At 42.8% G+C, this 13,600-nt stretch overlaps 1 protein-coding gene and 1 long non-coding RNA gene across 4 annotated transcripts in view; both read left to right on the forward strand.

Moving 5' to 3' along the window:
- The first annotated feature begins 1,233 nt into the window (after positions 1–1,233).
- LOC135173576 (uncharacterized) lies at positions 1,234–2,512 on the forward strand. The gene is made up of 3 exons (XR_010301381.1): positions 1,234–1,285; positions 1,496–1,525; positions 2,312–2,512. It is a non-coding gene; the product is annotated as an uncharacterized LOC135173576 (long non-coding RNA).
- A 1,944-nt stretch (positions 2,513–4,456) lies between these two features.
- MTMR12 (myotubularin related protein 12) overlaps positions 4,457–13,600 on the forward strand; it is a 35,446-nt gene continuing 26,302 nt past the window's right edge. For 2 of the 3 annotated variants that reach the window (XM_064139949.1, XM_064139948.1), the window contains exons 1-2: positions 4,457–4,703; positions 12,552–12,606. In XM_064139949.1, the coding sequence (XP_063996019.1) occupies positions 4,644–4,703; positions 12,552–12,606 (115 nt within the window). In that variant the 5' untranslated portion in view covers positions 4,457–4,643. The remainder of the gene's footprint in view (positions 4,704–12,551; positions 12,607–13,600) is intronic. The other variant, XM_064139947.1, reaches the window with a different exon arrangement.

Below are 13,600 nucleotides of genomic sequence, written 5' to 3' on the forward strand. Positions count from 1 at the left end.
GGAAATGACAACCAAAACAAATCATTATATTCCACAGCTCTAAATATTACATTGATGTTCACTGTGAAGGTGTCAGATTGTAAAGGTTTGAAAACTAATTCCCAAAGGACACCTGAAAGTACTAGCAGATGAAAATGTCAGCATGAGTCCAGTGCTAAAAGCATCATCTTAGAGTGGGGCCCTTCTTCCATATTCTCTCTCTCTCTCTCTATATATATATAATCATGTTAATCTACTTACAGCTAATATGCATTTATTTTAGTAGGAAATTATCTTGACCTGTGTAAGGCACAGAAAACTTCTGGGTGTTTTACAGTCTGATTTGCTGACCTTTCCTCACTGGATATCACAATGCATTCCTCATTTCCAGTTTTCACTTTGGTACCTCCCAGCAATCTGACTTCCACCTTTGCTTAAGTCACCTACACTTTTTTCATACTGATTTAATCTACTTTAATGTGCTTTCATAGTGTTTGATATAGAAAGCCCTAAACAGAGCTATTTAATTGAATAGAAATAGGGAGTTTCAAGCACAGCATGCATGACCAATCCCTGTAGAGTCAGGGGAAATCCAGTACTTCTGGGATCCCTCCTGAGCATGTATGGCAGTCTTCAGACGTGGTTTCAGTCATGATGAGAGGTCAGAGGGGGAGCACAGTCACAGTCCTGCAATTTACTGTGCTAGTATGGAAGTTCTGCAGCACCTGTGCCTTTGAATGTCTACAACAGGGCAAAGAAATGGAGAGTAGAAATTCAGATTTTTTTTCTCAAGACTCAGGAGCAGATTTTAACACATGCCCAACTTACCTTAAAATACCCACAAGACACAGTGACCTTCAACTTCTGCTCATCCGAGCACCCTCGGGGCTCTCCAAGGTACCAAGGTTTACAAAACTGCAAGCTCAGAAGAACGGAGATGTGGTATAAGGCTATGATCAGTGATCTTTGCCAACTTTGCCAGATATTGTGTAGGATAATGCCTTATCCAGGCTATTCACTTCCCAGAACCAAGACAACCCTGATAAGGGGAACTGCCATAAATGAAAATATGATTTACATTTTGTAGTTAAGAGGGCCCCTGAAAGAAAAGTGATAAGAAAACTGCAAACAGCTCTTTCGTGGCTCCCCTTCCTCAGCTGTTCACACCAAGCCTGGGCACAGCTGACTATTCAACCCAAAGAATTACTCAAATTAATGGCATGTAAGTTTTTTAAACAAAGCAGACTCTGTTCACGAGAAGAGCAAAGCTGGTCTGTGAGTTTCCCTCCTGCAGATATCTTTAAAGGTAAATACTGTGACTATATTTTTAGAACAAATGCAAAATACCAGGATAAAATGGGAGCAGTGAAATGACTTAAGTTCTGCACCCACCACAGGCAAGCTAAGAAGTTTTACTGCTCTCACATTTGTATGACTGCCATTGACATACATGTAAAATTGGGGGAAAAAAAATTGAACTACATGATTTTATATGGTCACTTTTTTTCTTTTTTAGGACAAGAAGTCTTTTTCAGCATGGAATCAGGTCACTTCTCCCCCCTTTTTTACTCCTTTCCTTTTCTCCTTTCTTTTCTTTGATGAAAAGTGTTTTTCAGCATGGAACAAGACTTCCCATTTAGAAGTAACATGGGGAGACAGATCCTGTTAAGACACCACCCCAGGAACTGAAACTTCTTGTAGAAACTTTTTATTTAAAACCTCTTCACAAGTGATGAGAACAATCTCAAATGAAACAACACTGACTCATTTCTTCATGGAGAGGGGCTGATTCAGAAAAACACTACGGAGTAGAAATGCTGGAGGAGAGGGCACATTAAAAATACAGGAAAGTTACCACAAACACAAAAATGAAAGGTAGTAGATGTCTACAGGGGGAGTGTAAAGATGCAGTGGGGGTGGAGAACACTCAGCAAAGCCAGCTTCAGCCTAGCCAAGGTGATTTTCCCATATGTGCTTAGCACAGAGAGTCTCTCAAAGCTACTTCTGAACAAAGAGTTTATTTGGGTGCCCCCATTACCTTCAGGAGTCTATTTCCTTCAACTGTCTGTAGGGAGAATCTACGGAGGTTATGTGGCTGGGATGAAGATGCCTTTGGTCAGTACTCTTCACAGAAGAGTTTAAAAGAGATCTTAAACGGGAAATGGAGAAGAATTGCACAGAAATCTTTCTGGGGAAAGTCAACGAAATCCCCGGTGCAGAGTAAACTATTAGGGTTCAGTGTCTGGGTAGCAGCTTGCCTTTTCAAATGCAAATGTACTTTTGTGAGGTAAATTAACTTGCATGTGTGGTAGCTTTATTTTGTCCGTTCCAGAAAAAACGAACACACTGATGAAGTGGAGATCCAAATCCAGCCCTCAAATTCCAGGAAAAAGTCTTCAAATTCCTTCTGCAACGGTTTCAGCCCAACACATTTGGCAGCTCGGAGAGCAAACCCTATGAAGTATTCCCTGTTCGTTACCAGGAACAGAACAAGAGACACTGGTTACATTCTGAGCTTTTGGATGTAGGGTTTGGGGGGTTGAGGTTTTTTTGTTGTTGTTTTTGTTGTGTGTTTGTGTGTTTGTTTGTTTAATGAGATGTTGAAGAATGAATTCCCATGTGCTATGTGGGAATTAGAGCTCCGTTTGCATTTCCCACCAGAGTTAAGACTTTGGCTTGGTGTCAAAACATCCCTTCCTCTCTGTTACGTGCTGTGTCAGTAAGTAGCTGCTTTTTGCTTTAGCCTGATGTGAACTTCAGAGCTTGCTTGGAGGTAAACCTGTTGCTGCCACTGTAAAATCAGATGCCTTGAAATGTTTAATCTCTGTAGTGCTATTATCTTTCTTTGTGTATTTTAAAGCACTGGAAATCGTGGAGGCAGTGTACCAATTTCCCCCTCACCCTAGATTTATCCCAGTGTAATCTCATGGGCTGTATTTTCGACCTGCACAGCTGAGGTCAAATGCAATGGTAAAGGATTCATGTGGAAGCAGCTGTGGAGCGAAACGTGAGAGCTCTTCTGCATGGGATCCCACAGTAATGCAGCCTTTGTTATAAAACTACTACTGAAACCAAATTTCTGATGTTTTTTGGTGTCTTTGTGGTTGGATTTTTTTTCCAAACAAAAGGTGATTAAAAAAAATAATTTCTTGAGCTTCAGACTGAAAATAGGGTAATTTCTTTATTTCTAGAATAAGACAGTCACTCAATTTTACTTTTATAAATTCTGTCTTGTGTCTCTAAGTACCCCTTTTTCTTTCTCCTTCAGTTTTTCTAGTTCTGAGTCTGGAGCAAGTAAAATAAAGCATTGCAACAAACAAAGAGGGAGCAATAAGAAAAGTGCTTATCGTTAGAATTTGAAGGAGCTGTTGGTTTTCATGTCCTCTGGTGCATTAAAGTCTGAAGAAAGTGGGTGTGGGTTTGTTTTTTTTCTTGCGAAAATAAAGTCTACTCTGTATGCAAATTGTTTCCTGGGATACCATTCCTCATTAAAATTGCTGTGTAGCCCTGCTGCATTGCCACAGGCTGCTCACAGTATTTGCATTGTTCTGTATCCGCATAAAAGCTAAGCTTTTAAAAGTAGCCTAGGTACCTGGTAAACCTGGTGTTTATTTACAGCTCTTGATTATACAGTGTCCAAAGACGACATTCCAGGGAGGCCACTGCTGTAACACTTTAATAGACAGTGGGCAGAGAGGATTTCTTGCGGTTTAGCAGCAGTGAGATTTTGGAAGATTTAAAGGTTCATTTCATGGAGCGCTTCTTTTGTGACATTTTCCTTGCACCCCTCCTGCCATAAGTGAACTCAATACTTTGTCTAGATTTTACTGGAAGCTGAATTTTCTCCTGAGCGTGCAAGGACACAATGCAGACATTTTTTGCCGCCGACTAAGACAGAGTGTGGTGGTCGAGTTAGAGAGACAAGCAGCTTGACCAAAGAACAGAGAAAAATGGGCTAAATGGGCTGTATTTGCAATTGATATAAAAAAGACATGTTTACCCTGAAGTGGAAAAGTTCATAGGGACCTCAGTTAGCTCAAGCTGCGCGTCACCCACTGAAAGGCAAGCCATTCCGGAGCACACACTTGCATCCAGCAGAGCGCAAAGTGGCGGACATGCTGGGGGATGTGGCTGCATCCGCATCGACACCGACACCTGTGTGCTGCCGCCACCCTGCGTGGGTACGAAGTACTGAAAAGCAAGTGGTCGTCACCGGCACGGCCACGGACATGGGCGCAGCAGCAGCACCCCTGCATCACAGTCCCTGTCCTTGGGCCGGGCTGGGCGTGACACGCCGCCTGCTGGGCACAGGGAACAGCGCCCCCCACCGGCCGGGGCCGCTCCAACATCGGCCTCCCGCTCCTCCCGCCACCGCCCCGCCCTCTCTAGTCACGCCCCCTGGCGGCCGAAAAGAGGAGGTGCGCCGCTGAGTGAAGGCGGCCGTGCCCAGTGAGGGGGGCGCGGCGGGGAGGCGGCACTCCAGAAATGGCCGGCGGCGGGGCGGAGTCAATTGCGTGCGCCGGATACTGGGTCCCGCGCTGCAGCTGTTGCCGCCGCCGGCAACCCCTAGCCGCCGCCCACCTGAGGAGGAGCCCCGGGAAGTGTTGCTGTTGCCGGTCGCTGCAGCCGCGGGCTCCAGGTGCAGACGGGAGCCGGCCAGAACCATGTTGGGCAGCGGCGCCAAGGCGACCAAGCCCTCCTTCGTGTCCTACATCAGCCCGGAGGTGCGGGTCTGGCGGGGCGGGCGCGGCCGCCCGGTGAGAGGGGGCGGTGGCGGCCCCGGAGGGGACCTGTGGGGGACGTAGGCGGGGGAGCTGTCAGGCTGCCGTAGCCCTGGACCTTAGGGTGGCGGGGAGCCCTCCGGCGGGCCCGGTTTGAAGTCTCGTCAAGGTGGCGGGGAGCCCTTCGGCGGGCCCAGTTGGACATCTCAACAGGGCGGCGGGAGCCGCCAGGCTCGACGAGGAGAGGATGTACGGGTTTCTCCCCTGCTGCCTTTTTCCTTGTCCCTCTCTCGGGTTTCGCAGCAGTTCTCCGCGGGGAGTTGTGAGGAGCTTCGTGGCGCGGCAGTGGGACGGGGTCGAATTGGTGGCTGCAGCAGGGCTGGTGCGAGTGTTGCTAGGTGCACTGTGTTGCGGACATGTCTGGTGTCTCGGAAGGTGCATCTCTACAAACGAGAAATGCGTCTTGCTTGTTGCTTCTCGAGAAAGCTTTTAAAATGTGGTTGGCTGGTCAGTTTTAAGCTCTTTCTTTCCCTGGTAATTCATTGGAAATGTGTTTGGGGGTTGTTGTCGTTTGCGGGTTTCTTGGTTTGGTTGGCTGGTTTGAGGTGTTTTGTTGGGCTTTGGTTGTTTGGGGGTTTTTTTTGTTGTTGTTGTTGTAAGCGACGACCAGGTAGTGACTGTGACTCTTCATCTTGTTAGTCAGAACCTTCCGAACTTGTTTTTCTTAATGTCCCTTATTATCGCTCCACTTTCAGCGTGTGTGCTCTGCCTTTGTAAGCTCTGCCTTGAGAGAGCTCGAACTCTGGTTTGAGTTCTGTCGCTGTGAATCCCTGGTTCGATTTCATTAGCGGCTAGATGTGTGTTTCTTTCCTATTGTTCTTCCTCTTGTCCTTTTACTTATTTATTGATACTTACATTGGCATTTTGAAGGGGCTTTAGACTCAGTTTAGGTCGTGTTGTTAGCAGATGGTACTAGGTCAGTATTGTTATTCAGTATTCCTTCATTCTTATTCCTTGTATTACATTGGGTTTCTAGGAAGACCAGTCTTGAAAGCTAGCCACTTGTTTTTTACTTCTCCATAGTTCTTGGCAATCTGTGTCAAACTACTTCTTATTTGTTTAGCTTTCCTGAGAGCTTCTTAAGGAAGAGATTCCTCCCCCCCCCCCCCCCCCCCCCCCCCCATCTTGCTAATTAGTACAGAGTTCATCACTGATGGGACTGGAGAGCCTGCTGGTTTTACCCTTCACTGAATTTGAAACAACGATGCAGCGTTATCGTGGCTTGTAGCAAGTTTGATTTTATGTGTTCTTCAGACCTGGTGACTTATTTCATGAGTTTACTTTAACTTTTGTTTTTCTTCTTCCTTGTATTTCACAGTGAAAATGGATGTAAATGGTAGATGCAAATGTTTCTTGTTCAGCAAGCTTAACACTGTGTGCAGTCAGCCTTTCACCTTATGAAAGTTTGTTGCACAAATACATAAAAAAGGGTGTGTTCAAGGGACTGAAATTTGTGAAGGTAAGAACTTCACTTGTTGAACTTAGTGAAAGGTACTTCACCACTTAAATGAGGACACTGGATGATTAAAACTCACTAGGAAAAGATGGCCAGTGGGAGGAGGTACAATATATGTAGTGCAGATATCAAATAATGAGGAATACTTTGAAGAGTTATATTATTGTAGGTATAATAATGTCATTGTGAAGGCTGCAGGGGCATTTAATATTGGAAAATGAGGCTCATAATAAAGTATCCTGATGCAATAGTTTGAAGTCATTCACTCTTTATGCATTCATCCTGCTTTTAACTATCTCCTTTGTGCACTTAAATTTGAGAATTTAATGGACTCTTCGAAGAAGCTCCAGAATGTAGACCTGACTTCTGCCATGGAATTGATGTCTCTTTTACACCTTCAAAAGCTCAGTGAAACAGAGCTGATTCCAGTAACAAGTAAAGCAAGTGTATCTCCTTGCTCTGATGGACGTTGCTCTCCTTTTGACAGACTCTGATTGCCTTAATAGGATGATTGCATGGAAAGATGAAGACTTTTGTGGGTTTCATGAGAATTTAAAAAAAAAAAAAAAAAAAAAAAACAAAAAACTTTAGAAATATGTTGAAACCTGTGAGGCTGTTTGGGGATCTGGAAGGAGCATGTTGATTAAATATCCTAAAATAAACAGAAGTGAGCATCTCCCAGGGAAACACATTCTGCATAAAACTGAGAAAAACAGCTTTCTGAGCACAAATTTCCTGTACATGTTAACTCCTATGTAGCTGAGTTTTATAATTTGAGCTAGAGAGGCAGACCGGTAGAAGTACTTCATGCCTTTTACGCAGGACTTAGTTTGGTCAACCACAGCAATGTGCTCTTGTGGCCAAGAGTGCCAATGCAGTTCTGGGATGTATTAAAAGGGTTATGGCCAGCAGATCTAGAGAGGTTCTCCTGATCCTCTACTTGGTATTGCAGATGCATCCTCACTGGGACAATGTCCAGCTCTGGGCTGCAGAGTTCAAGAAGGACATAGACTTGCCTGAGAGAGTCCAGTGCAGCACCACGAAGATGATTAAGGGAATGGAACATCTCTCTTACAAGGAGAGACTGAAGGAGTTGGGGCTCTCTAGCTTGGAGGGAGGAGACTGAGGGGACACCATATTCATGTTTATAAATATGTAAAGGGTGAATGCCAGAAGGATGAAGCCAGGCTCTGCTTGGATGCCCAATGGCAGGACAAGGGACAATGAATGGAAGTTGACATATAGGAAGTCTCATGTATACTTGAGGATGAATTTTTTCCCTATGAGGGTGGCATAACACTGGCACAGGCTGCCCAGGGAGGTTGTGAAGTCTCCCTCTCTGTAGATATTCAAAACCTGCCTTGGTGCGTTCCTGTGTGATCTGGTATAGGTGATCCTGTTCTGGTAGGGTGTTGGACTGGATGAGCTTTTGAGGTCCCTTTCATCCCCTAACATTCTATGGTCCTGTGACTCTTTCATCAAGACAGTGTACCTACCAAATACTTTGGGAAGTGTGCAGGTGATGGGTATGTTTGGTGTGATCTCAAAAGATTGCAAAGGGTCACTTAAGGACTTCATAGGCTCAGTGTTACATTTAGATAGCTCTTGAGTTAATGGTGGACTTGCTGGTGAGCTTACAGAGCCTTGCCTTCTATCAGTTTATGCTTATGAATTGCAGCAAGATTTTCTGTCAGTCACTGCCATACAGTGCACTATAGTGGTTGTCCTTCTCACTTGCAGTCTCCAGATTCCTTGGGCTTGTCTTTGTTAACCTGGAAAATTGTTTGCTGCTGCTACTTCTAGGTTAGGGAAACCTTATAATAAGAAAACACAAGCTCCAGAGTTGAGTTTTGTTTAGCCCATCCTCAGATACCTAGGTGATACAGTAGATAATGTTCAGCACATGAAATGCAGTTACCTTTAAACTGCTCTTGGGGTTTGTTTGAATATGAAAGGAAACAGGAACTCTATTCATGTTAATATATGGTAAGATGAAAGTAAGGAATGAACAGAAAATCCTGTTTATTAAAGGGTGAGAAGTATTTTCTGCTGTGAAACCCCAGAATATCTGGAGAAGCAGTGTTTTTGACATCTGACTAAATATAACTCTGTTATGCTCTGGTATATGGAACCATAGATCAATCAGTGGTCTGTTGAGAGCAAGACTGTAGGATGTTGATATTAATGACACACATCCCTTCAGGACAGACTTGGCTACCCTGCAGGAAGTGGGGTGAATACAAGGGTATAAAGTCAATGTTTTGACATGTCTCATCTTAGATGAGGGATATTTGTCTGTGGAAACCTAGAAACCAGAATTGGTGAATTACTTCATGATTTCTAATGCTAGCATTTAAAAACTGAAAACATGTACAAGGTTAACAAGCTGAATCATGTCTTCCTTTAAAAATCCTAATTTAAAAAAAAGTCACTATGAGACTTGCTTTTTGTGTGTGCATTCTTGAAAGTTAAATCCTTACTTGTAATTCTTGGAGGATATCAGTTCTTGTACTAGCTCTTGAAATAATTTGTTCTGCTTTATGATGTTCCTTCCTTAAATCTAGAGTGCATGTCAGGCTGCTGGGCAGTAAGTGTAACTTTCATACTTCTTGTTCTTTTTCTGTCAGATAGTGCACTGCTGTTAGCTCATAACCAGTATATGTGTTGCTTTTATATCTTGTAACAGTGTTCTGTTTTCTGTGGTGATGGCTTTTAAAATAGCATGCCACTCCTAAACCAGAGTGGTGACACTGAAGGGGGGTATAAGCAATAGGAGTTATCAAAGCAGACAGCTGGGCTCTGGACTGACAAGGGGGAAGCAGAGTGGTGATGTCAGAGGACATGGGGAGGACAATGTAAGGAAAGAGGAAAGGATAAAAGATGAAACGGACATGGGAAACATGCACTATAATCTAATGGGCTATTGGATAAATGGAGCCATGAAAGGAAGGAAAATGAGTAGTTGGAGATTTTCAGCACTTTTTAAAGCTAAGTACTAAGTATCTCCTAGATTTTGTGGCATACACCATGGGGTTAGGCTACATTTGACCACAAAATAGTCTTTCAGAACATACCAAATATGTATTGTGATTAATTTCTGAGTACAAAGTATATGCTAAGCATGTGCACAGGTGTTTCCTCTTCTGCATGAAATTCCAGTGAAACTGTTAAGTTTGATGTACTTAGGAATATTGCTGAAGTGCACAACTAACTTGAAAGTATTTCAGAGCACAGTCTGACTTTTACAACTGATAAAGATAAATGTGCAGTTAAGAAAGCCCTCTCAGCTGTTGCTTAATCTTCTAGTAAAGTGTAAGTAAATTAGGGAAAAACAATATTTTCACAGCAGGCCTCACCTTGATGTAAAGCTTCCCTGTGCAGAGATTACTTGTGGAAAACTACCTACCGACGTTAAAATACCCGATGTTCTCACAGCACTATTTGCTGTCAGCTTTTAAAGAACATATGTATCAGCCAGTGCTCTTGAATCTAACTAACAATGTTTTCCTTTGTTGGAATTGCCTCTAGCACAAATGTCCAGCTATGGAACATTACTACGGGCTGAAATGGGTTCAGAGTTTACAGGATATCATTACACCAGCAGTCTGTGTGTGTGGCTTCTCTGCTGAGAACGATGAGCAACATCTAGTACTGATAGACTTAAATACATAATTTGTAAAACTGATTTTAAAAAATCCAAATTATCTGAAATCTGGCATGCAGGGAATGTTACTGACTTTTTACTTTTCTCTCTGGAGTTCTTTGCTTGTAGTAAGAGGCAAGGAATTACTGTCAGTTGAGGTGAGCTGGTGGAAAGGGACAGACTTGCTGCTGCTACTTTTCCTCTGTTTCTGTGCTCACCTGACCTGTTGATGATCCGGTTCTGCTAACAACAGGCAAAACCAGGAACAAAACCAAAGCATCACAAGTGCAGACTTCCCAGCTAATCTTATGAACCAAATTATTTCAGCAGGTACTTTGACAAGCCCAGGGATAAAAGGGGTGGGTAGGTGAGTATGAACTGTGATTGATTAATGAGGTATTCTGGAGCGTGCATTTCAGTGTCAGCACACTCCTAAGTTATTCCCAAGATCTGTGTTGCCCCAAAATTGGAAGTTGCAATGATGTGGAGAGCTTAGCAAAACTTAGAGATTCCTATACAACTCGAGCTGACTGAGAGAAGAACCTTTTCTTTGTGAAGATCTTTGACTTCTCTCTTAAAAATGGAGGTACAAGATGTGGCATTAGTAAAATCTAATGTGTTTTGTTTCCTCTCTTTGCAAATTAGCATAGCAGCACAGATTCTTCAACAATATTCACATCTTACGTTCTAGATATAACTTGTATCTGTGTGTATGATGTATCTTTAAACTGTTTGTTATTTTATTATGGAAATATGGAAGGTTTCAAATAGACTTCTCCTACTCCTCTGGAGGCTCAGCTCTTGGAAGGTGTTGTATGTTAAAGTAATTATGCCTGTATTTCATGTCTGTGGGTTTTTGTCAACAAAGTGAAACTAAGTTTTACAAGCTGATCTCGGTGTTTAACTGGGGACTCTGTTCTGATGTGATGTTATTAAATTAAAATCATAACTCCTTTCAGAATAGATCCAATTTTACTTTTAACCAGACCACTATTTCAAAATTATTTGCCTCTGTGAGTACTGTTATAAAAGCTTCATTGCTTTTTTAATAAATGAGTGTAAATTCCAAGAACTTCTTTAGGCTCAAATATGGTTTGGTTTGTTCAGCTCATTTTGGGGTTGTTTTTTTCAGGGGAAGGGGGCAGGGTGGTGGTGTTTGGTTGGTTTTGTTAGGGTTTTTTGGCTGGTGTAGGGATGTTTTTTTCTGTTTTGGTTTGGAGTTTTTGGTTGGATTCTTTTTTTTTTCCTTTTCTTGGGTATTGCCTGCCAGCATTTGCAGCAACTAATACTCCTGCCAATAAGTACAAACATTCAAGCAGTCTGTATATGTAGATAATAGTTATTACATGCCTTATGTCTCCCAAAGTAAGCTACTGGAAAAAGCACCTAGTTTGTGTACTTCAGCAGTGATGGCTGAAGAAGCAACATTGGGAAAAAAGTATTTATTTCTTTGAATCATGTTTATACACTAACAATTTAGCTGACAAATGTGAAATTCAGTTTAAAATTGGTTTGTACAAGTCCACAATTGCACAAAGACAGCAAACAGTTTTGTTTTCTGCATTAGCTGCCAGCTATTCTTAGAGATTTCTTTCCTCACACCAGCTCCACGTGTATTTTGTAACCTTTGCCACTTTTCACCCTGTCTAGAATATCTCTGTTGTTCTCATGGCATGGTTTCCTAGTGGTTTTAGTTTTGCTGTGCAGCCTTCAAGCTGTGTTTTCGGTCTTCTGAGTGCTGAGAGCAAGCGTTTAAATAAATGGCAGAAGGGAGTTATTTTTATGTTCTCAAAGGCTTTTGTTCCTCTGTATTTACTCCAGAAAAACAGTTGTTGCTTATTTCTCCTTTTGATTGCTTGCCTTGATTTGCAATATCTGACTGTGGATGCTGATGACAAACTAAAATTAGCTTGCATGCTGCTGTTGCCACGGAAGGGGGGGGGTGTTTCCAGTTAACTAATAGTTTTCCAGAAAGATTCCAATGCATGCAGAGTGGTTCAGACTTCGAGGAGGAAGTGGTGAACTGGCTGAGCAGGAAGGGTGTAGCATGTCCTCTTAGTTCAGGCTTTGACTGGAGATTTAGTGCAACTATCAGTGCCTCAAGGCTAGGACAAGCAACACTGAGAATTTAACGGGTTTGTTTTGTGCAATTTGTGTCCAAACTAAAGGATATCCTGTGACTGGTTTTACCTTTTGGCTGAGATTCTGAAGTCCTGTGTAAGTCACTCTGGCATTCTGATTGCTGTAATGCGTGTAAGAAAATTAGAAACAGACAGTGAAGGATGAAGCTTGAAAAACTGAAGAGAACATTAGAAACAAATATTAAATCCTGTGTGGAAATGCTTGTGAATGAACTGTGGAAGATGGTGTTGTAATACTAAGCTTGTGCTTAACTATTTATATGTGCTCAGATAACGTAGTCTTTATTTGTACTATGTCTCTCTGTTTCGTGTTCACAAATGCATATAACTAACCTTGTGACTGTCAAAGCACTGACAGTTATTTAGGCAGTGGACTACTGAGCTTTGGCAGAAGCACATTGCAAGCGTGGTCACCTTAATTTAGGATTTTTTTTTCTTTAATTTGCCTCTCTGCTAGAACTTGAGGAATTTAAGAGGGAGGATGTTATTATTTACTTCATGTGTTGAAGGTGTGATCTTTGCAAAGTAGTAATTGCTCTTTCTCTCTTTAGGAAATACACATAAAGAAACCCACAGAAAAGGAAGTAAATCTACACTTATTGCCAGGTAACTGTTGTGTATCATTTTGTTGAAATTAAATAATAAACAATTAGTCATGTAAACAATATTTAAATATTCACATCTGTAACATGCACTCATGTGACATCAGTGTCCCAAGCAGTAAGATAGAAGGGTTGGTGTAATAACCAAATCTAGTTGAAATACTTAAAATATCTGTCTGCATGGGTTGTTGAAAAACTCTACAGAAAAAAATGTTTTCAAAGAATTAAGTATCTTCAGGTAAGCTGCATCTGAAGAACTGTCTGTACTTCAGTTTTGCCCTTTTACCTTTTAAAGATAAAATTGGGTTGTGTTGGAAATGAAACTAACTTGATCTCCTTTTATGATCAGGTTACCTGCCTGGTGAATGTGGGGCAGGCTGTGGATGTAGTCTACCTGGACTTCAGCAAAGCCTTTGACACTGTCTGCCACAACAGGCTCCTAGCCAAGCTGGCAGCTCGTGGCTTAGACAGATTCACTCTGTGCTGGGTCAAGAACTGGCTGGATGGCAGAGCCCAGAGAGTGGTGGTGAATGGTGCCACATCCAGTTGGCAGCTGTCACTAGTGGTGTTCCCCAGGGATCAGTGCTGGGCCCAGTCCTGTTCAATATCTTTATTGATGATCTGGGTGAGGGGATTGAGTCCAGCATCAGTAAGTTTGCAGATGACACCAAGCTAGGAGCAGGTGTTGATCTGTTGGAAGGTAGGGGAGCCCTGCAGAGGGACCTGGACAGGCTGGATGGGTGGGCAGAGGCCAATGGGATGAGATTTAACAAGGCCAAGTGCAGGGTTCTGCACTTTGGCCACAACAACCCCAAGCAGCGCTACAGGCTGGGGACTGAGTGGCTGGAGAGCAGCCAGGCAGAAAGGAACCTGGGGATAATGGTAGATAGAAGCTGAAGATGAGGCAGCAGTGTGCCCAGGTGGCCAAGAGAGCCAATGGCATCCTGGCCTGCATCAGGAACAGTGTGGCCAGTAGGATGAGGGAGGTTATTCCCCTG

The sequence above is a fragment of the Pogoniulus pusillus genome, chromosome Z (genome assembly GCF_015220805.1).
Source record: "Pogoniulus pusillus isolate bPogPus1 chromosome Z, bPogPus1.pri, whole genome shotgun sequence".
Taxonomy (NCBI): Eukaryota; Metazoa; Chordata; class Aves; order Piciformes; family Lybiidae; genus Pogoniulus; species Pogoniulus pusillus.